At 37.3% G+C, this 25189-nt stretch overlaps 1 protein-coding gene across 2 annotated transcripts in view; it reads right to left on the reverse strand.

Annotated features, from left to right (window-relative positions):
* Positions 1-4182: 4182 nt before the first annotated feature.
* KCNG3 (potassium voltage-gated channel modifier subfamily G member 3) overlaps positions 4183-25189 on the reverse strand; it is a 48693-nt gene continuing 27686 nt past the window's right edge. The window contains exon 2 of one of the 2 annotated variants that reach the window (XM_074204661.1): positions 4183-9374. In XM_074204661.1, the coding sequence (XP_074060762.1) occupies positions 8729-9374 (646 nt within the window). In that variant the 3' untranslated portion in view covers positions 4183-8728. The remainder of the gene's footprint in view (positions 9375-25189) is intronic. The other variant, XM_074204668.1, reaches the window with a different exon arrangement.

A 25189-nucleotide genomic window follows, 5' to 3' on the forward strand; every position in this document is an offset into this window, starting at 1 on the left:
ACTCTGTGCCTTTGACACCTAGCCACAGACTCAGATCCAGAGCCTTAGAGAAGACAGGTAAGCAGTCTTTCAAGGAGAACAGGAGGCTCTAACTTTCTGGAAGATAGTCAGGGAGGACCTTAAAACCGAGCTGAGTCTAGGCTCTTCAAAAGGAAAATTACAACACTGGGTATCCTTTAAAGTGAATTGACTAAAAGTATCTCTCAACTGCATCTTCCCCACCCGGATTCTCTAGGAGTTCTCCATTAACCTTTGGAGCTGCTGCCCTGGACCAAAGTATCTTAATTGGTGAATTATTTTTCTTTTAAAATTTTTTTTTTATTTAAGGCATGGGATTAAGTGACTTGCCCAAGCTCACACAGCTAGGTGATTATGAAGTTTCTGAGGCCACATTTGAACTCAGGTCCTCCTGACTCCAGGGCCAGTGCTCTATCCACTGCACCACCTAGCTGCCTCTTATTTGGTGACTTTCAATGTAAAGTATAGTTATGTGGAGAAAAGTGATTATGCCATTCAGAGTAGTTATTTTCTGTGTGCAAAGGTTCAGGCTCACCCTGAATACTGTCTTGAATAGATACACACTTCACACTGAAGTATTATTGCTGTAATACTTGGAAGACTACCAAGGAAATGATGAGTCAATTTAACTTTTTCTTTTAATGAAATCTATACAAAAATCTTCATTTTGGTGGGGAGAGGAAGATAGGAATGCTGAAATCCCTTTCTCAGAGGCAGCTAGGTGGAACAGTAGATAAAGCTAGATCTGTGGTTAGGAAGACTTGAGTTCAAATCCAGCCTCAGACACTTATTGGATGTGTGACCCTGGGCAAGTCAACTGTAAAGTATGGATCATAATTGTACTTACCTTCTAATAAGAATCAAATAAAATTTATAAAGCACTTGGCAGAATGCCTAGCAAATGTTGCTGTTGTTGTTCAGTCTTTCAGTCCTGTCTGACTCTTTATGATAGATGACATTTTGGGTCTTCTTGGCAAAGATACTGGAGTTGTTTGCCATTTCCTTCTCCAGCTCATTTTTACAGATGAGGAAACTAAGGCAAACAAGATGAAGTGATTTGCCCAGAGTTACAGAGTTGGTGAGTGGCTGAGGTCAGATTTGAACTTAGGAAAATGAATTTTCCAGACTCCAGGCCCAGCAGTCTGCACCATGACACCACCTAGCAACCTGCCTTCCTGAGACTCTAAACATGTACTATGAATTTCCAGATCTAATTAAATAACTCAGCTTTTTAAAGAATAATGGAACAAAACATTGAGTATTCATGTTTTAAATGAATACTCAGCAACAGAAGCATCTATTTCTCTTGCCTGCTCTGTCCTGCTCCCATGGATCACTTTTCCTCATACATGAAGCACTGACTCATAATCTCTATCTGTCTCTGCCGCAGTCTCTATCTGTCTGTATATCTGTCTTTGTTTCTCTGTCTCTCTCTCTTTGCCTCAGTTTGTCTCTGCCTGTCTCTCTCCCAGTCTGCAATCCATCAGATTGTCAACCTGATTCTCAAACTTCCTTCCACACTATCAATACTGGTCTCTACAGCCATACCTATTTGATTGCCATTGTCAAAAAGAATAGATACATCTGAAAAATTATGGATAGCTTGGCACAGTCATTTCAAAAGAACAGTTCAACTCCTCCAACTAAATCATATTGTCACTTCTGTCTAATATCTTTGGAGTATCCACTGATATGAAAAGCCCATCTATTGAGACGGGTGACTGACCTAACTTTGAAGGGCTAATTCACTTCTCTGTGTCAATTAATAATGAAAATGAGATTTTTCACTTGAGGTATGTCAAAATGAGTATGTTTTAAATATAGACCAGTGTAAGCTGGGGGGGGGGGGTGGAGAGGAGGCAAGACTAGAATAAAGGTGGGAAGATCCTGGAAATGATGAGTGGCAGTGAAGATGATTGGGGGGGGCGGGGAATAAAAGATTTAGGAGGAGAAAAGATAAGCAAGTTGAAAAAGATAAAAAGACAGGAGAGAAGATCTAGGGAAAACAAGATAAGGAGGAGAAAGGAAGGATAAATGAATCCCTTCTATTTAGCTTTGCAAATATTTTGTAAATTTGGCTTCTGTTTAATTGCAATTTGATTGCTGGCAAAGAATTAGAGCTGACTGACAGATGTGGCTGAATATCCCACAAATGCTCCCTAGAACTTCCAACTGTTACAAGGTATTTATTTCACATAGTTAGAAACCCACATAAACCTCTTAATTGGAAAACTTAATAGGGAGAAAAAGGGATGAAGAAAATGTTGCTACATATGTTAAAATAAATGTTCTCAAAATGAGCATGATTACATAAGGTTAAATTCTGTGGATTTAAACCCTAAAGAAAAAAATACTTCACAAAAGGTCCCCTATACAATTCTGTTCCTTCAGAATTAAAAATTAGGGCTACTTCAGTGATTCTTGGCTAAAATCCATAGTCTATGAAAATGCAATGTTAATGGAGGCTAAAAAGATCTCTGATAATTTAAGCATGATTAGGATTAATTGACCAATTGTGCTTGTATGACTCTGCTATAAGATTTGGACAGCTAAATTTGCCTTGAAATGGACCTGCACTTACCTCAGAATGTGAATGACTGTATCATCCCTATATCATGTCAATTAAAAATCTGAATCCAAAAGCCTCCCACAAATACTCTTTAATTCTGGAGCCTTCCCTCTGTTATTTTCTCTTTAACCTGAATATAAATTAGCTTTGAATGAATTTCTTTTTATGTTGTCTTCTCCATTAGACTGCAAGCTCCCTGAGGGCAAGAATTATCTATTGCCTCTTTTTGTTTCCCAGCTTGGCACATACTATGCACTTAATGAATGTTTATTGATTGATTCATAGAAAATCTTTCTTTCTCACTGTGTGTTTAATGAAAGCAAACCTGGTCCTCCTTGATTCTCTTCCTGCTGAGTCAATCTGTCTCTAAAGCTTTATCTGTACAATACAGTGTGATTCCATGAGGTCCTTAAGATTTCCCTAGTATTGTCTCCTTCCCTCCTTCAGCTTGGAGGATGGAGGTACACAAAGATTTCCATCTGTTTTACCCTTCTCAACACCATGGAAATAGTGCCCCAAGTTTTGTTTGTTTGGGGGTTTTCTTTATTTTCTGTTTTTGATTCCCAGGCTCCAGCAGACCAATGGCAGGCAATCTTGGCAGGATATATCTGGGTGACAAGATTAGAATGCAATTATTGCTACTAAAAAAATGGAAAGAATTTCTACTGTCGTAGAAGCAAAGGAGTTTGTGGATAGAGACAAAAGACTGTTAGAGCTTCTAGCAAGTACTGTATAGCTATAGTACTATCAGTTAGGATTCTTTTAACTGGGCTTTTATAGAACATTCACATCTACTTTTAAAATATTGCCTGGTGGGGTAGCTAGGTGGTGCAGTGGATAGAACACCAGCCCCGGAGTCAAGGGGACCTGAGTTCAAATCCAGCCCTAGACATTTTATACTTACTAACAGCATGGCAAGTCACTTAACCCCACTGCTTCACAAAAACCAAACAAAAAAATAAAGTATTTCCTGGTCCTGGTAAAGAAACAGAATGGTTGATCAGTAGAATAGATTAGGTACACAAGATACAATGGTAAATGACCATAGTCATCTAAGTGTGTGTGAGATGAGCCCAAATACTCCAGCTTTGGGGACAAGAACTCACTAGTCAACAAAAATTGCCAAGAAAAATGGAAAGCAATTTGGCAGAAATTAAGTATAGACCAACATCTCACATCATATACCAAGATAAAGACAAAAGGATGATATCATAAGCAAATTAGGGGAGCATGGAATAGCTTACTAAAAAATGATTCCTATTTTGCAGATGGGTAAACAATAAGCTAAGTCTGTGAGTAGAACTATGAATATGGGAAAAATTTACTAACAAACAAGATAGCATTGTGTGATATAAAATGGATAATTTCAATTATATTAAATTTAAAAGGTTTTGCACAAAAAAACCCAAAAAGCCAAGATTAGAAGAAAAGTATAAAGGGCAGCTAGGTGGTGCAGTGGATGGAGCACCGGCCCTGGAGTCAGGAGCACCCGAGTTCAAATTCAGCCTCAGACACTTAATAATTACCTACCTGTGTGGCCTTGGGTAAGCCACTTAATCCCATCTGCCTTGCAAAAACTGAAAAAAAAAAGTAGAAAACTGAGAGAAAATAATTTTATAGCAAGTTTTTCCTGATAAAGGCCTCCTTTCTAAAAAAAAAAATAAAGAACTGAGTCAAATTTATACAAAATACAAGTCATTCCCTAATTGATAAATGATCAAAGATAATAAACAGGCAGTTTTCAGATGAAAAAAATCAAAGCTATCTAGTCATATGAAAAAATGCTCTAAACTGCCATTGATCAGAGAAATTAAATTAATTAATTAAATTAACTGAGGTGCCACCTCACACCTATTAGATTGACTGATATAATAGAAAATAAAAAATGATCAACGTTGAAGGGCTTGAGGAAAACTTGGGATACTAATCCACTGTTGTTTGTAGAATTGTAAATTGATCCAATCATTCTGAAAAGTAATTTAGAATTGTGCCCCCAAAAAACTAAAAAAATGTGAATACCCTTTGACTCAGCATTAGCACTACTAGGATTGATTCCAAAGAGATAAAAAAGGATCAATATGTATAAAAATATTTATAGCAGCTTTTTGCAGAAGCAAAAACTTAGAAATGGAGGGGATGTTCATTAATTATAGAATGGCTGAACAAGTTGTAGTATACGATTGTGATGAAATACTATTGCACTATAAGAAATGATGAGGGAGGTGGTTTCAGAAAAACCAGGGAAGGCTTACATGTACTGTTTCAAAGTGAAATGAGCAGAATTAGGAGAATACTATATGTAGTAAAAACAATATTGTACAATGATCAACTGTAAATAAATGATTTAGTTAATCTCAGCAATATAATGATCTAAGACAATTCTGAAGGACTCATCATGAAAAATTTTAATCGTTCCCAAAGAGAAGACTGAAGGAATTTGAATATAGATTAAAGCATATTTATTTAACTTTATTTTTCTTGAAATTTTTTGGTCTGCATTTTCTTTTATAACATGACTAATATGGAAATGTGCTTTGCATGACTGCACATGTATAACCTATATCAAACTACTTGCTGTTTCACAGAGGGAACAGGGAACCGAGGGAGAACATTTAGAACTAACTCAACATTTTTAAAAATGAATGTTGAAACTGTATATATAAAATAGGAAAAATACTTGAAAAAAATTTCTTGAAAAATTATTCCTATTTTACAGATGGGTAGGCAATGAGTCAAGTCTGTGAGTAGGAATTAGGAACCAGGTTTCCTGACACATAGACACAACCCAAGAATCTTTCCAGTGGGCCATACTGACTTCATTTAGGATAGTATCTGACTCATCAGTTTCTTTACAGATACTACAAAGATATTTCCATCATAAAAAAAAGAAATAATGAGTAAATATTTTTAAGATTAAGAAAAAAGAGGGGTGGCTAGGTGGCGCAGTGGATAGAGCACTGGCCCTGGAGTCACGAGTACCTGAGTTCAAATCCAGCCTCAGACACTTAATAATTACCTAGCTGTGTGGCTTTGGGAAAGCCACTTAATTCCATTGCCTAGAAAAAAAACTAAAAAAAAGATTAAGAAAAAAAGCAGTTAATCCTTATTCAGCTGAATGGGAAAGAACTTCATTTAATAAAAGTATTTTCCTATGAGAGGCAACTATCAGCAACTGTACTGAAAGAATATGGTGTTCATATGAGCAGACTTTTGGGCACAGAATTTGAGAGTGCACGAACAAACTCAAATCTTAGTTCTAATTAGCTACTGCATGAATTTTCCAGTGTACTTTGATCTAAACTGGAATTATGCCAGATGTAAAGTGTGTCTTCATCAAAGGGATCAGCAAGGGAATTTTTTGTCATTGAAAGACAGTGAATGCTGTCCAATCTATAGATTTGTGTTAATATATTAGTCTATTTATATGGCTGTTTCATTCAATCAATCCATCATGTATAATTCTGTGCAAGATAATATAGGAAAAGGGGTGGCTAGGTGGTGCAGTGGATAAAGCACCAGCCCTGGAGTCAGGAGTACCTGGGTTCAAATCTGGTCTCAGATACTTAATAATTACCTAGCTGTGTGGCCTTGGGCAAGCCACTTAAGCCCATTTGCCTTGCAAAAACCTAAAAAAAAATTAAATAAAAAAAAGATAATATAGGAAAAGCAGTGGAAACAGTGGGAAGAACAAGAGCAAGTTTTACAAGAGCAAAGTTTAAATTCTACCCCTTTTTGGATAATCTTGGCAAGTAATTTTGTTCACCAATAAAGGGAAGCCTAAATGAATTTTGAGGTCACTTCTACCTTTAGATCTTTGACTCTGTGAGCCAAGATACAGAAGACATTGGGTCCTTGCCCTCAAGAAGTTTACAATACAACTAGGTAGATAATATGCATATGTGAAATATTTCTAGTAACAATTAAATTTAGAGTGATCAGATTTTTTTCCCCCAGCTAATGTGAGTTTGTTCTAATGAACTTTAGTCTCTTGGAATCTACATGTGAACTCCCAAAGTCTTTATTCCAAGTAGAGAAAACAGATGAATTCTTGCACCTTACTCCAAGGATAGTTGAGTCAAAAATAGCTGAAATAAATCAGAATAATTAATTGGAGGTGGGAGAAGTATAACAGACAAGTAAAATTCTAGGACGACTAGATTGATAACTAGATGGTTAAATAACATCACATGATTCCCATAGGACTGGTCTCAGGACTTTTTACTAGATTCAGTAGGGATAAATTACAATTAGAGATAGTGAGAACAAATCAGGAACTGTCCCTTGATCCTGACCTGTACCGGTAATCTGATTACCATTCCCCTCTGAAATCCTCACGTTCAAGTCATTACTTTAAAACAGTAATTTTGCCCACTTAATATATATATATATATATATATATATATATATATATATATATATATATATATACACACACATATATATTATGTATCACACATTTAAATTAATAATGTCTCCATGAATTTAAGTTAAATTAGTTAAAGTTTTTTGATGGGAGTGATGATTATGGAAAAATCTATATATCAATATCTTCTTCTAGACAGAAGTCAACATGTTTATGCCTATCTGATATTTAAAATATCAGATAAAAAGAACAGAAACATACTTTTTAGTTGTCTTAGCTGAACCAGTCTTATTACACAGGCAGTTCTACTGATTATACAAAATCTTTGTATAATAAAAAGATCTGATTAGAAAACTGTTAAATTTCAGTAGCACAGAAACATCATCTTGGTTAACTGATCTGTAGGGTGACTTATTAATGTCACTTCAACTGTACATACAGCATAGGATTTGAAAAGTTATTTTTCTAAAATAGCACAATTGAGGTGTGTGCTTGTGTGAATGTGAGTGTGTTTGTACACATCTGTATTTGGCTGGAGCTGAACACCCATTAATAATATATCACTCGGGGCGGCTAGGTGGGGCAGTGGATAGAGCATTGGCCCTGGAGTCAGGAGGACCTGAGTTCAAATCTGTCACAATAATTGCCTAGCTGTATGACCTCAGGCAAGTCACTTAACCCTTGCCATAAAAAGAAGATATAACTCCACTTCCACTACTGATCAAACTCTCTCTCTTAAAATTTGCACAGAATTATGCAGACATCTAAAAATTCAATATGATGCTTAAAGATTTCCAAAGTGCTTCCTCACAACAACCTTGTGAGATAGTACACAAATCATTATTGCCATTTAGTGATATGGAACTGAAGGGCCTGGTGATTCAGCTATGGTCACAAAACAAATAAATGCCCAAGGCAAGAGTAGAACCCAGGACTCCTAATTACAGCTTCAGCAATCTTTTCACTGGGCATTGACACTTTCAATTTGTTAGGATATGACCTGATGATAAAATAACCCAGGAAAGGAAGTTCTTTTGCTTTTAAATAACTTATGTGGACAATTAAACAAGGAAACAATTAAAAGAAAAATCCATCTCAACAATAAAGGAATATAATATTCAAAGTTCAATAAAGTTATAATATACAGAGAGTATTATGAGAACAAAATATAACTAGTAAATTGAGACAGATGCTGAAGAGCCAAAAGTTATTCCCATTTGCTTATAGCCTCATTCAACGGCTTAAATATTTTAGCCAGATCTCTTTAGTATGCGTTGAGCCATTCTTGCATGCGGTATATATTTCTGGGATACTCCTGACAATGATATAAAAAAATTGTACACCATCAGGAAGGAGAGATGCTTTTTTTTAAACTAACCAGAATACTATAAATTCCAAACTTTTTTTCTGAATACAAGCATTGAAATATATTTGGAAAATAGAACTTGTATGTTTTTAAATATTTAAATAATATGTGCTTTTTGAAATCTAGTTATTCAAGGCAAAGAGGATAAAGTCTAAATAAGGTCCTGAAATCTTCTTCTCATCATTCTAAGAGTCTAAAAGTCTATGACATTTCTTCCTTATGTTCCATCCTACTTCTTTTTTTAATAAATGAAATATTCTCCTCCTCTGTGGGACAGGATTACAATTACTCAACAAAGTTGATGACAATATTCTTCCAGAGATCATCCAGCAAGAGGCTCTTGTGGAGGACTTTATGGTTTCTTTGATCAGCAGATGTGTTACTAGTAGTGGCAGAAGGAGAGCAGAGATGCTCAATTCAGGAATTCAGTGGAGAGGCTTCTACTATATCTAGCAGATCTAAACTTGAGCTCATGGTAACATTGCACAAAGCTATGGTAGATAAAAGTTATGGGCAACGCCAATAGAACAATTCCACTCACTACACAAACTCCTCCAAGTATTCTTCCAGGGACTGTGATAGGATACATATCGCCATAGCCAACTGTAGTCATAGAGATAATCACCCACCAGCAGGCAGCGGGGATGCTGGCATAATCTTTGTTGGATGTTTCCAGGTCCAGCCCATGTTCAAGAAGCTGAGAAAGTGCACTAAAGATTGCCATGGCAACACAAATAAAGACAAGTAACATAACCATTTCTCTATAACAACGTTTGAGCGTCAAACCAAGTGTCTGAAGGCCAATGAAATGACGGGCAAGCTTAATTACCCAAAAAATCCTCATCATTCTAAGTACTCTCAAGGTGACTCCAGCTCTCTGAAGTTGAGAGTTCTCTCCTGTAAAGACTGTCATTAACACTGAGATGTAATAGGGAGTAATTGCCAGTAAATCAATGATGTTCAGGGGTCTCTTGACAAACTCACACTTGTTTTTGGAGATGATGAACCTCACAATGCACTCTGCAGTGAACCAACCTATACAGATGGCTTCAATTATCCTGTCAAGAGAACAAAAAAAAAGAATTGATCATTTTATTTTTAAGCATTTTAATAGCACTCAGATTTTTTCAAATAGTACATTGACATTAATTCATTTACTTTTCCAGAGAACATGAAGAACAGAGACAAGCCTACCCTTATCAGATCTTTCACAATTTAATAACTGACAGAGTACAAATGCAAATTCATTAAGTGTGATGAAGTCCTTATTTATTTATAAAATTTAAAGTTTCCACTAAGGTTAATTAGATACCAGCATAAATTATTTTTGAAAAGCAAGATCTTTTTTTAACAATAAATAATTAACTTGGAGCAATCCACAAATATACAAACAATAATATCCATTAGACTTTTCTCAAAAGACTATTTTTGCATGCAGCTAGAGTATAAACTGTGTATAAAAGCTATATTTTAACTAATCTGAAACTTCCTATAAAACAAATTAAAAATTTTTAAAGCTGAAACCAATGATTTTTCTATTCTTTATTCCTCATCCAATGATAACTTGGATTCCATTTAGAGAGACAAAATTCCCAAGAATAAAGAAGTGATGGTCCCTCTGTATTCAGACCTGGTGTTGTGTTTTGGACTGTCCCAGGATTAAAAATGGCATTGAAAGGGGGGGTGGAGCCAAGATGGCAACAAGAGCATATGTGTCTTAGGCTCTCTCTCATAAATCTTCAAAACTGAGGACTCTAATTAAATTTTCGAGAGACAGAACCCACAGAGGGACCCAGTGAGGCAGTTCTCCTACTCAAGGTAACCTGGAAAGGAGCAGAAAGGCTCTGCTGCCTGGGGTTGGAGGGGCGGCCCGCCAGAGTGAAAGAACTTCAGCCTCCCGGAGGCAGCCCCAGGGCACTCACAGCAGCCTGGGAGTTTCTGAACCTACACCCTGGGGAGCACTGTACACAAACTGGTGGAAGGGGGGGCGGGGCAGGCTGGGGGCCTTTGCCAGAGTGAGCATGTGAAGCCCAGTCCTCAGGGTACACAGCAAGCAGCATGGCCAAGGCAGTCCAGATCCAGGAAACAGAAGCAGGTGCAGCTGGTAAGCAGGAGCCCCCAGGGCATGAGCCCATTGAACCTAGGGAGGGGAGTGAAAAGAGACTGCAGAGCTCTGCCCCTGGAACAGGATTCTGGGGCTCTGACCACATTCAGATCCTGATCGCAGTCTAGGCCCCCCCTACCTCAGCCCCATGGCAGAGGCGGGGTGCATATGGTCATTCACAGACCAGGAGGGAGGGCAGAGCTTCACACACTGAGATCCTTGTGGGAGTGTCCCAAAAGCTCAGGAAGCACCCCCCAAAACAGGCTTAGTCTGGGAAAATGAGCAAGCACAAAAAAAAGAGGAACACCATTGAGAAATATCTTGCCCAAGAAGGATCAAAACACTCAGTCTGAAGATGAGGAAGCACAAGCGCCTGCATCTAAAGACTCCAAGAAAAACAGAAATTGGGCTCAGGCTATGACAGAGCTCAAAAAAGACTTTGAAAATCAAATGAGGGAGGTAGGAAAAAAACTAGGAAAAGAAATGAGAGAGATGCAGGAAAAACATGAAAATGAAGTCAGCAGCTTAGTCAAGGAAATCCAAAAAAAAAAAAAAACTGAAGAAAACAGCATGTTAAAAACCAGTTTAGGTCAAATGGATAAAACAGTTCAAAAAGTTAGTGAGGAGGGGCAGCTAGGTGGCGTAGTGGATAAAGCGCTGGCCTTGGAGTCAGGAGTACCTGGGTTCAAATCCGGTCTCAGACACTTAATAATTACCTAGCTGTGTGGCCTTGGGCAAGCCACTTAACCCCATTTGCCTTACAAAAAAAAAATTTAAAAAAAGTTACTGAGGAGAAGAATGCTTTAATTGGCCAGATGGAAAAAGAGAATAAGAAAACTCTCTGAGGAAAATAAATCCTTCAGACAAAGAATAGAACTCAGGGAGATTGATGAATTTATGTAAAATCAGTACTCAATACTTCAAAACCAAAAGAATGAAAAATTAGAAGAAAATGTGAAACATCTCATTGAAAAAACAACTGATATGGAAAACAGATTTAGGAAAGATAATTTAAAAATTATTGGAATACCTGAAAGTCATGATCAGGAAAAGAGTCTTGACATCATTTTCAAAGAATTACTACAGGAAAATTACCCTAATATCCTAGAAGCAGAGGGCAAAATAGAAATGGAGAGAATCCACAGATCCCCTGAGAAAGAGATCCCAAAAATCCAACCCCTAGGAATATTATAGCCAAGTTCCAGAACTCCCAAGTCAAAGAGATAATATTACAAGCAGCCAGAAGGACACAGTTCAAATATCATAGAGCTGCAGTCAGGATCACACAGGACTTAGCAGCAACTACATTAAAAGCTTGTAGGGCTTGGAATATAATATACCGGAAGGCAAAAGAGCTTAGAATGCAACCAAGAATGAACTACCCAGCAAGGCTGAATGTCCTCTTCCAGGGAAAAAGATGGACTTTCAATGAACCAGGGGAATTTCAAATGTTCCTGTTGGAATGGCCAGAGCTGAACAGAAGGTTTGATCTTCAAATACAGGACTCAGGTGAAGCATAGAGATTGGAGAAGGGAAAAATATGAGGGACTTAATGAGGATGAACTGCATGTATTCCTGCATAGAAAAATGACACTGATAATACTCATATGAACCTTCTCAGTTAATAGAGCAGATAGAAGGAACTTTTATAGTTGAAGCACAGGAGAAAAAATTTTGAAATTGAAGATAAAAATATGGGGTGAAAATGGAGTCAATAGAAAAAAAAGGGAAATGTAATGGGAGAAAGAAAAAGGAGAGGGGAATAGGACAAGATATTTCATATAATAAGATTTTTCTTTATTACAATGAGCTATTGCAATGATATGAAGGGGGGAAGGCAAGGGGGAATGAGGGAACCTTTGCTCTCATCAGAGGTGGCTAGGAGAGGAAACAGCATATACACTCAATGGGGTATAGACATCTGGAGTAAGAAGGAGGGGGGGACAGGGGGAAGGGGGGGATGTGAGTGATGGAGAAGAGGATGGACCATGGGGGGAGAGTGGTCAGATATAACATATTTTCCTTTTTTACTTCTTGCAAGGGGCTGGGATTGGATGGCCTGTCTGGGACCATAGGGCCAGGTGTATTCTGGGCCTAAGGGGTGGTATGGTGGCTCAGGGCCTCTTGGCCCCAGGACCAGGGATCTGTCTGCTGTGCCACTCAGCTACCTTACAGCAGAGAGAGAGTGAAAGGAGAGAGAAAATATAGTACATGGTAGTGGAGAAATACGAAAGGAGAGAGTTGCGATCAGCAATGGCAACGGTGGAAAAATATGGAAGTAACTTTTGTGATGGACTTATCCTAAAGAATGTGATCCACCCGCGACAGAGCTGGTGGTGTTGGAACAAAGACTGAAGCACATTTTTTATTATTATTATTTTGCAGGGCAAATGGGGCTGGGTAGCCTGCCTGGGGCCACATAGCAGGGTGATTGTTGGGTGTCTGAGGCCGGATTTGGACCTGGGTGCTCCTGGCTCAAGGGCCAATGCTCTGTCCGCCACCCAGCCACCCCTACTATTATTGCTATTTTATTTTATTTTGAGTCTTTTTTTTCTTTTTTGGTTTTTGCAGGGCAGTGGGGTTGGGGAGGCTTTCATGTCACACAGCTGGGTGATTGTTGGGTGTACGGGGCCGGATATGGGCTCGGGTGCTCCTGGCTCCAGAGCTGGTGCTCCGTCCATTGCGTCACCTGGCCATACCTACAATTTTTCCTATTATTTTTTTCTTTCCCCTTTATTTTATCGCTCGAGTGAGTCTATATTTTTGGGGGGAGGGGGTATTTTGTTTACTCTTAAATAAGAATATTTTATTAATATATAAAAACATTATTTGTACAAAATGAGAATAAATATTAAATATAAAAAATAAAAAAATAAAAGAATGGCATTGAAAGTTGGAGAGCATCCAGAGGATGGCAAGCAGGAGAATGGAGGGCTTCACATCATATAATGATTACTTGAAGTAGCTAGGAAAGTTTAGTCTAGAGAAAAGGATCTGAAAGGCCATTCTTTGGTCCCAGAAGCCAGAAACAGACACAATGAGAAGATGAAAAGGGGAAAATTTAGTCTTGTAGAAGGAAAAACTTCCCAAAATTAGGCCCAACAAAATGTGGGATAGGCTATCTTCAAGAGAAAGAGGCCTCTTTCTCATTGAAGTTCTTTAAGCAGAGGCTGTATGACCATTTGTCAGGAGGGTTATACTGGGGATTCCTTTTGAGATACAAGGTGACCGCTGAGATCTCTTCTACCTCTAAAAATTCTAGGATTCTCTGATCATTAATGACTCAGGTATCTTCTATCAGAAGTGTGAGGGAGAGATGTAGAACTAAAGAAAAGTGAAATGATCTAGGCCAAGCAGCAATATTAAAAAAATCACTATCCTATGATTGCTCTTTGTTTTAGTTTTGTTTTTTAAAGTCTAGGTTGGTAAATTCTGCTTGTTAAAACTAGTTTTGTTGTTCAGTCATTTTCCAATCATGTCTGATTCTCCATGACCCCATGACCCTATTTTGAGACTTTCTTGGCAAAAATTGGAGTGATTTGCACTTTCCTTCTCTAGCTCATTTTACAGTTATGAAAACTAAAACAAACAGGATTAGTGACTTGTCCAGGGTTCCAGAGTCAGTAAGTTTCTGAGGTCAAATTTGAACTCATGATAGTGCATCTTCCTGATTCCAGATCTGGAAAACTATCTACTGTACCACCTCACTGACAAAAAGCATGGGTTTAACTATGTGTAATGAAGCTGCAGGTCCAAATGACCTAGTTACCTCCAAACAACATTTCTGTCTCACTGCTATAGACAGTCTATTCTCATGCTAACCACCCATCCTATAAAAAATACATGCTATTTGTCATAGGCATAATCTATCCTTCTGACTCAGAAAAAAAGTCCTTCAAATTTCATGTCTTTATGATGGTGATTTCATGATATGGACTTTGCCTATGGAAGCATACTGAGTACTGATTTATATCCTAGGTGGTATATATCATCTAGTTTCAGTTTGCTGCATCCAAAGTCCAGGTGGGCTCCTCCAATAAGCCCTTCCCTTGCCTATTCCATAATTCTGTCTGTCCCTGAAAAGGTGAAGGAATCCTATCAGAACTACTCTCCTCAGACTCATCAAATCCCCTTCCCTTCAATTTCAGGGACCTTTCCAAGGAGAAGCTCCTATAAAAACATGTCCTCAAGGACATGAGAAAGCAAGATGGTTCCTACTTCAGACCCATGAGGAGCCAGAGAGTCAGACTTAGCGTCTGAGTTCCTTACTTATTTGCAGAGGTCACTGACTGTGGAGAAGACACCTCTTTTTTCACCAAAGAATTTAAAGCCTGGGCTATCAGGGTGTTGAAAGCCCCTAGCTATAAGGGTTATAACCATAAATCAGGTGAAACCCTCAGCCAGAAAAAAAAAGTATCTTCTGCCACTCACAATTTTTCACTGTACAGCTTGCTTCTTTGTTTCATGCACCTCATCGCCTTGAAAATTAGCAGAAAAGAAAATCTAAAAGGGGCAGCAGGAATGGAGAAAGTGGGAATGGCATCAGCTATCCTTGTCCACCTGCCAGATTCCACCCTCACCAGACTAGGGAGACTATGAATAAAAATGTGACCATTGGGTCTTGTAAGGCTCCTATAAATGAGAAATTCATGAAACCTGAAGAATAGCAAGCTGTCTTCTTCCTAACATAAGGTTCTAACAAAAATAACACTGAGTCATTGTTTCTCCATGGTGAATGTAATGGGGGTGGGGGGGTAGGGAAGGGGATGCTGTGTGAGGGGAAGGAGGTGCCACTAAGTCAGAAATCATAGAATCCCATCACAAGTGCTTCTAAATACAAAAATCATGGGGCACTTCTTTCTCCACATTCCTGTGTACCTAGTATCTTTAACAACATGGTTTTGTTAGATTTGCCTATCTCACAACACAAAAGATCATGCTGCTTCAACAACTGACATATATAATAAATGCATAGGACCCAGAACTGGGAGGCAGAAGTCCGAATTCTAGTGCTTGGTCTCATCCTGATTGTATAACCTTGGTCGCATGACTTCCTTTCTCAGGAAGTAAAAGGAGTTGACAAATGATCACTAAAGTCCCATACAGCACAAAGATTCTATGAAATGAAAGGAGTTCAACAGGGATGTTTGCAAAAGACCAAATGTCATTATTTTTACTAGCAGTCAAAATCAAAGGGAAAAGTAGATGATGCAAAATGGAAGTTCTTTGGGTTCTTCCAATAATGAAATAAGTCCAAGGCAATGATATACCTGTTTAGAATCATATGCTTTAAGAGATCCTATTACAGTAAAATGATAGAGTGTAACTTTTACCTAGACTTAAGCTAAGCTGAATAAGGTTATCTCTGTAATACTTCACATAATTAAACCTTCATGGGCAACATAAGTTTTAGCAGTTTTAGTAGTTATAAGTTATTAATGCTTACAACTGTATTAAGACTTTTAGAATAGTATGTGTAATATAGGATTCATGACAATATTTTGTCAGTAAATTGCAAACATCATCATTAAACCTGCAAAAATTATATTTGACTGTGAACTCATCCAGCCTTTCTGGAAAGCAACTTGGAATTACGCCCAAAGGGCAACAAAAATGTGCATATCATTTGACACAGCAATACCACTACTGGGTCTATACCCTGAAGAGATGATGAAAAAGGGTAAAAACATCACTTGTACAAAAGTATTCATAGCAGCCTATTTGTGGTGGCAAAGAATTGGAAATCAAGTAAATGTCCTTCAATTGGGGAATGGCTTAGCAAACTGTGGTATATGTATATCATGGAACATTATTGTTCTATTAGAAACCAGGAGGGACAAGAATTCAGGAAAGCCTGGAGGGATTTGCATGAACTGATGCTGAGTGAGATGAGCAGAACCAGAAAAACACTGTACACCCTAACAGCAACATGGGAGTGATGATCAACCTTGAAGAACTTGCTCATTCCATCAGTGCAACAATCAGGGACAATTTTGGCTGTCTGCAAAGGAGAGTGCCATCCGTATCCAGATAAAGAGCCGTGGAGTTTGAACAAAGTTCAAGGACTATTCCCTTTAATTTAGGGGAAAAAAAACCAGATATCTTATTGTCTGATCTTGTTACCTCTTAGACTTCTTGTCTCTTCCTTAAGGATATGACTTCTCTCTCATCACACTCAATTTGGATCAAGGTACAACATGGAAACAAAGTAAAGATGACAGATTGCTTTCCGTGGGGTGGGGGGGAAGTAAGATTGGGGGAAAATTGTAAAACTCAAATAATATCTTTAATAAAAAATCAATTAAAAAAAAGTAGCTGATGACCTTACCAACTATAGAAATGTGGAAGTAAAGGTCAGCAATCCTCTCACAGATCATGGTGCCATGATATATGTGAAAGGAAAGGTTGTTAAGAAAGCAGGGCAAGGGCAGGTGTTGCAGTGGATAAAGCACCAGCCCTGGAATTGGGAGGATCTGAATTCAAATCTGACCTCAGACATTTAATGATTGCTTAGCTATGTGACCTTGGGCAAGTCACTTAACCCTGATTGTCTCGCATCCAGGGCCATCTCCAGTCATCCTGATTCATATCCAGCTCACTGGACCCAGATACCTAGGGAGGAGAAAATGTGGCTTGGTGATTTTGCACAGCCCCCCCTCAGTAAATCCAATTCATGTGCTTGTCCTGGTATCACCTCCCTGATGTCATGATCTTTGAAAATGAAGGACAAACATTATCATGTAACAAGGAAAGGTAGAGCATATAGGCAGCTAAAGAATTGTGTGGATTTCATAAAATATTAAAAGACCCAGAGGAAGGTCTCCAATGTGAAGAATCTGTGAAGATCTTAGAGGTGATGAACAAGAATGGCATGTGACAAGAAGGCATGGATGGACTGGAAGATGTACAGGTAGCAAGAGAATTTAATCCATAGAGGTCATGAATTCATCAAAGTAATATTTGAAAATGCTATTTTATTTAACAACAGTATCAACTGTGATAATATTCACTAGCTATCTTCTAATCTTCCAGTTCCAAAAATGCCTGACTGATAGTAAGCATTTCATAAATGCTTTTTGATTTGACTTAACATGACATAAGATAGGGCACTTCTACATTTGCTTCATCGTTACAAAAAGACCATCTATTATAGAGAACTCTCTATTTACTCTATTCCAGTGAAAATCAAGGCAGCTTCACCACATGGAGAACAAGAGGTATAGACAGTTTCCCTCTGCCCTCTGGGATTGACCCAAGTCTTCATCAGACTCTGCAAGGTAACGGTTACTCTCTTTACTCACTCCCTGATCAAAAGTATTTCTGAGGGCTGCAGAGATTCTGTAAATAGCAGAAAATTTAAGATAGGGTGGAGATGGCATGGTGGAGAGGAAGGTGTGTGGCACTAAAAGTGGTTGAAAATCATGCCCTCCAATAAAGTTTAAAAACTGGCAGAATCTGAAATTTAGCTATTTTCCTGTAACTGCATGCAACATCACAATGACCCTGATAAAAATTCAAAATTATCTTCGAGGACCAAGATTTAAAATCACAGGTCACCTACTTATAGCTTATGTAGAAGGAGATTGCTGGTTTGAAATATCTTTTTTTCTAGCTCTAAATTTTATGATAAGTTGGAAAATGTAAAGATTTAAGCAGGCTAAAGTTTAATAAAAAGCAACTGAGAAGAGGGGAAATTAAACTGAATAAATATAAAATGACACAGGACTGATGGGTGTCTTGCAGAGTGGAAGGAAGATACTTAAAGTATCTTCTGCAGACCCTGCAGACTATATAACCTGTGTGACTTTTAGTAAATTGCTTAATCTTTCTGAGCCTCTGTTTCTTCATCTATAAAATAAGAGTATATAAATCCTATGGTCCAACTAGAAAACAAGTATAATATTATCTGTGGTAAGAGGAGAATGGCATCAAGTATAGAGAAGCAACCTCAAAGTGAGGTTCTTCCTCTGACAACTACTGGCTAGATGACTCTGCATTAACCACTTAACCTCTCAGAGCTAGCAATAAGTTAGATGAAATCTGTTCAGAAATTACAAGTATGGCCTGAGCCTGGAAGTAAGGAAGGTATCATTTTTCAAATAATGTTTGAAGAGAGGATAAGAAAGGATTATAGTTATAGATTTTCCCCTCTGTACTAGAAGTGTAAAGACAACTCTCCAAGGACCCAAGATGGTATGGACCTGCATTAGCACAGGGAGTTTTCTTACCCACAAGTTCCCTATGCCAATGAAATTACAGGTCTGGACCCCATCCAGTCTCATATAATATGTAAATAAGGGTGTAAAATGTAGAAACCATAGGGTGCCATTCTCTACAGCTGTCAGACTAGTTTGGGAACATTAAAATAACCATTCTTTAAGAATGTGAATAAACACTGAGAAAATGACAATTTTTAATCTTTGGATCAGTGGACTATAAAACAAGAAGGAAGATACTTAAAGTGAAACAGAAGGGTCGTAAGCTATATATATATATATATATATATATATATATATATATATATATATATATATATGTATGTATATGTATATATGTATACATATATATTAGAACCCTCTAATTTTAAGACTTGTGAATCCCACTTGATGACAAAAAGGGATCTAATTCCCTCCTATGCCTATTTTAAATAAACAGATGTGTGTATGTGTGTATGTGTGTGTGTGTGTGTGTGTGTGTGTGTGTGTGTGTGCATGTGTGTGTGTGCGCGTGTGCCTTTCTAGTGCTTGGTTTAAATACTGTTTTCCTAAGAGGCAGGAAAATGTTTCTCTTAAATGGGCAATTAAGGTCATTTTTGGTCCTATGAGTCTACGAATCCATGAAATACAAATCATTTAGTCTATCACTTAAAATATCTTTAAAATGCAGTAGACAGGGGCGGCTAGGTGGTGTAGTGGATAAAGCACCGGCCCTGGAGTCAGGAGTACCTACCTGGGTTCAAATCCAGTCTCAGACACTTAATAATTACCTAACTGTGTGGCCTTGGGCAAGCCAGTTAACCCCATTTGCCTTGCAAAAAAAAACACCTAAAAAAATGCAGTAGACATTTAAGATTCAAATTTATAGTATTTGGCAAAAGACCTTAGAGCTTTATGTTCCTTTGCAACACAAAAAATGTACAAATGATAAGCAGTAATAAATAATAAAGACATTGCTTATATTTTCTTTCCAAACAAGTCATTTTTCTTTGTATTATCTAACATCAGCTGAGCTCTTACTCCTCTGAACACAAAAGGACACTAGTTAAGATATACATGTGCGTGCAGAGGGGCAAAGGAAAGCCTTGGAACCCCAACTTTGTCTTATTCTCCTCTCAAATAATGGTTGAGTAGAAGCATGAATCAACAGGTACTTACTTAAATTAAGATCCTTTCCTTTCACATACACCATGACATTATGACCTGTGAGAAGATTGTTGACCTTGTCCTCCAACAGCATGAACCAACAGAATAATTACAGTACTGTAAAGGAGGGAAAGCTGAATCCTCCTTACTCCTAGCTTTCAGCCTTTTAACCAGACAGATAATTCCAAACAGATTTCTATCTCATTGAGTTCATAAAATAATGACACTCACTTCTGTAAACCACAAACAGCAATTAGTCTTCTCTTAGAAGGCCTATGCCCCTACAAGATTCTATTTCCCAATCTACAGGGAAAGAATCTAACCCATTATCTCTTTACTACATTTGATAAAAACTATTTACTCTAAAAAAAGCCATATATTTTGACTAATATGGAAATATGTTAAGCATGACTATACATACATAACTTATATCAGATGATTCACTGTCATGGAGAGGAAGGAGGGAAAGGAGGGAGGCAGAAAAATGTGGGACTCAAAACTTACAGAAAATGAAATGTGGAAAACTATCTTTATATGTAATTGGAAAAAATAAAATCAATGATAAAAAAAGTTTTTAAAAGTCATGACATTTTTGCTTCTCAATTCTCTCATCGTTCACAAAATAAATTCAGGGAAAAGGCTGAGGTTTCTTCCTTTACCAGAATAAAGTAAAATTATGTTGTATTTACATATTTGTGAAGACTGACAGAAACTAAGAAATAGAGCAGTTATTAAGCCAGGCTCTGGTCCAAATGCTAGAAATACATATTCAAGAAAAAAAGACACAGCTCCCCTCAAGTAGATGGTGATACATAGTGTCAAATTATAAAATGGGGAGCTAATGAAGTGACTGAGATCTGAGGACAGAGAACAATTTGTGGGTACCAAGTCTAGTTTCTCCATTGAGAATAAGGGAGTTTAACTTCCAGCAGATGCCAGGTCCTAATTCTCTTAGTAGAGAAGGTCCCATGTGGTCTGGGATGCTCTGAAGGAACCAGTTTTCTTCTGAATTAGAAAGTCTATTTTCTTTGCTTTTTTTGGTTTGTTTGTTTTTCATTCAACAACAAGCCAGGCATTTGCTGAGAACTAAGTAAGCAGTCATCTTTGGTCAACTTTGTAACATTATTCTTTTGAATCTGCACAGCTTTGTCTTTCGGAATGGTTGTGATTTTTCCCTTACATTTGTGATTGTATGAGATCTTTATGCATATACACTTGTTTTGAGCCCTTTTCCTGTATGGCACTGGGGAAGCAAGTGAAAAATGACAATTCTTATATTTCTTTTCTCTTTTTTCTCTGCCTATCCTCTCTAATGAGAGTAAAGGAAATGGAAAATTTCAAAATCTTTAGTTTGAGATTTCAATCACAGTTTAACTCTACTATAGTTGATAAATATTTAGAAAATGAAGACATCTCTGTGTAGAAAACAATTTGGTTACCTTGAAGAACATGTTAAAGCCTAGGAATAGAGTCCTTTATTAATTCCATAGGCCAAACAGTGAGGAAGTCGTATTCATCACCCAAATAAATATTAATTTATTATTTTATTAATTTTCCTGCAGTTTCAGCAGCTACAAGGAACTATGCATGAAACATACCAAGGTAATCACTATATAGGTATAATGGAAAACAAAATAATTACCCAGTGAATTTGATCAATATAGACAATTAATAAGCACCATTCCCTTTATTTCGTTAATAACAGATTTATATGCCTGAATTATTTAAAGAAATGCATTAACTCTCCTCTTGATTTTACATATATAGTTATAATATGAGACAAAGATTCATTACAAAATAAATTGAGCCAACCTCTTTGAATTACTAAGATCAAATTCCCTATAAAATTGCTTTCTCTATTTTTCCTTGACTATTGTGAAAAATCAATTAGGAGCCCAAGGTTTTCTATCCTATACATCAAGTATAGTGTCTTTAATCTATTAACCAGAAAATATGAGGGGGAATTTTTGTTCAGAGGCTAAGGGGCAAACATTCTGAAAGAATGTACTAAGAATGACTAAGCTTATACATGGGCAGAACACAAAGAGTCCAATGGTCAAAAAAAAAAACCCATCAAGGAAACCTGAAATAAGGCAGACTTTACACACTGCTGAAATATGATTCATTTTTAAATCAGAACAGCCTGGTGTCATATCTATAGGTCATCTTCAATTATCAGGATATTTCCAAATACCTAACCCAAAAAAATAACCAAAACTTAAATCAGTTTTCAATGACAAGTTAGATGATCTAAAAACTAAAAACATGATGTTAATTATTAAATTATCTATATAATAATAAAAATAATAGCATTTATATGTTACTTTAAGGCTTCAAGGAATATTATAAATATTATTTCATTTTATTCTCACAATGACCCTGGGAGACAGCTGCAATTATGATGCCCACTTTATAGATAAAGAAACTGAGATACAGAGTTTAAGTGACTTGCCCACAATCATACAAGTGTCTGAGCCCAGATACTAAATTAAATGTAAACAACTGCTATTAAGTGATTCTAGAGTCCCAAGTTTTAAGAGAAATTTTGGTTGTAATTGAATTATAATTGTAATTGTAAATAACATAAATAATATTTATACAAATGATTTCAATATTTTTAAACAGGGAAGATAATTACACCAGGAAGAAAACTCCTTTGGATTATGTTATTATCCTGCTGAAATGTGAATATAGAAGAAAAGTTAAACAACAAAATTATACTATTTCTTAAATTATCAAAGACATGCTAAATTCTTCTATTAAAAAGAGTCTTGTTAGGTTTTAGACTCAGAGGAGCAAAGTATTGCTTTTAGCCCCTTTGTCAAAAGGCTTCTTAAGCACTTAGGAACTGAAGAAATTTGGAGCTAGAAAGAACCTTAAAACAGTATAATGGAAAGATTGTGATATTAGAGCCAGGAAGACCTGCATTCCAATATCACTTCATCCATTTAACAGCCATATGATTCTCGGAAAATTACTCAGTATTTCTGAGTCTCAATTTCCTCATCTGTAAAATAGAGATAAAAATATTTGTATTACCTACCTCAAGAGTAGTTATAAGATTAACATGAGCTAATGTAGGTAAAGCACTTGGAAAAAGAGGATATAGGACTGGGCCATTGTCACAAAGCTAATTGGTGGCAGAAGAGAAACAAAAACACATTACTTAATTTCCACTCAGTGTTCTTTCCATTACATTTTAGGTATTAAAACATTTCTCCAAAGGGTATATTTTATTCATATACACTGCCATGTGCATAATTCTCTATAATGATATTAATGACCTCAAATATGCACCAATGCAAAGAGCACAGGTTAATAAAGGGTATATATGAAACATAAATACCCTGTCACCCATACCAGTGAGATAAAACTTCTTACTTTACTATTTGTCTCATGATCATCTCACCATGTCCAAAACAGAAGTCACTACCTTTCCCCCAAATGTACTTTTCTTCCCAAGTTTCCCATTTCTGCTGAAGGCATCTGTTATCCTATCATTCTACCACTCCTGACCCTTTCTACAATCTCACCAGAACCTCTAATCCTACCATCTTTCAAAGATTCTCCTAAACCACCACCCCTATGCTAACTATATTTTCCTTCCTTTCCACTCTTGATTGTTCAGTAAACCAATTATATTATCTTCCATGCTCAAATTCCTTTGCCCCCTTGTCCTATCTATATGCACATCTTGGCAAACCACCACTCTGCATCCCAACTCCATCGACCTCAGTACTGCTTACAAAACTATATAACTGAGGCAAATGGATCTACTACAAGAATATCATCTCATCTCAACTGGGTTCCCACCACACAATTCAATATTGCAAACAATACAAGAGAATGAATAAAGAGCAAGGTCTAAGATTTGATCCTTAGATACCATATGACACATTCTCTGAAGTGACTATCCAAAATCCTATTACTGACTCTCAAGTTGGGTCCCTTGAGCAAGACTACCACATTCCCATAGGATTCTAGAGTTAACCCTAAGACACTAAGAAGGTATCTTTTTCAATGCTATACAGCTCATAAACCCCCCCACCAGTGTATTTTCTTCCATGATTACAGTTGATATTCATTAATCTATCAGTCTAAAATAGCTTTTAGAAAGAGATAATGTGGTAGAGTGAAAATAATTGGCACATTCCCAAAACTCTATGTCATACTCTCCCACAAGTACTTACAGAGTTCAAGGGAAAATGAGTTCAGTCTTAAAGATCACATATGGCAAAGGGGTAACCCAGTTCCTGGAAGTCATTTTGCTAGTCCTCAAGATGCCCATCTTGGGCATGGTGCAACTTTTTGAGACTCTTTGTACAGTGTTGAAACTGTACTTCACCTTCACTTCTCTCCAAAATGCAGGCCTAACTCTCCAGAGTGTTCAGTGTCCTTACCAGCGGCCTTTTCATCCCAGAGATGTCTCTGCTTACTAGTCCTCTACTTTAGCAAGTGAGGATTTTCTCAGGACCTCCATTTCATAAATTACCCAGGTCGTCCAAGGTTACTTCTCTCTTAACTCTACTTCCAGTTCTCCAAACTGTTCCAACTCTTCCATGACAACTTTGTCTTCATTCAGGGATCCTTCTCCTTCCCCTTTAAAGGTTCCTTTCATGGGTTATCCTTAAAATACAAGCTCCATGAAGGTAAGGATATATTTTTAAAATCTATATCTATATTCATAGTGCTTAGTACAGTGATAAATGCTTAATGAATGCTCTAGTTATCCATTCTGAGTCCAAAAACAATTACTTTAGCCAGGTGATTGAGGTACATTGCTACAATGGGAATGAAAATAAGGGAAATCCTCTAAAATTCCTTCAGGCAAATGAGACTGAAACTGAGACTGAGACCCAGAACTTTCTGTTTCTCCACTCCTTCACCTCCACCCCACTGAGTTTGATACTTTACTCACATAATTTATTTTTTGATTGCACTCTTCACATTCAATGGGAACCCATGTATCTGATAAATGCAAAAAAAAAGTTTGGTTAATGCTAATATCTTTGTATAATGTTTGTGTGTGTGTGTGTGCATGTGCGTGCGTGCGTGCATGTGTGTGTGTGTGTGTGTGTGTAGCTAGATGGTGCTGGATAGAGTACTGGTCCTGGAGTTAGGAGGACCTCAGTTCAAATTTGACCTCAAACATTTGACACTTATTAGCTGTGTGACCTTGATCAAGTCACTTATATACAGAGCCATCTCCAGTCATCCTAATTCATATCTGGTCACTGGAACCAGATGACTCCAGAGGAGAAGCTGACTTAAAACAGCACCCCCTCACTCAAATCTGTGCTTGCCTTGGCATCACCTCTCTAATGTCAAGATCTTCTTTGAGAAAGATGGGCTACTGAAGAGATGATGAAAAAGGGTAAAAACATCACTTGTACAAAAATATTCATAG

The sequence above is a fragment of the Macrotis lagotis genome, chromosome 1, assembly GCF_037893015.1.
Source record: "Macrotis lagotis isolate mMagLag1 chromosome 1, bilby.v1.9.chrom.fasta, whole genome shotgun sequence".
Lineage (NCBI taxonomy): Eukaryota > Metazoa > Chordata > Mammalia > Peramelemorphia > Peramelidae > Macrotis > Macrotis lagotis.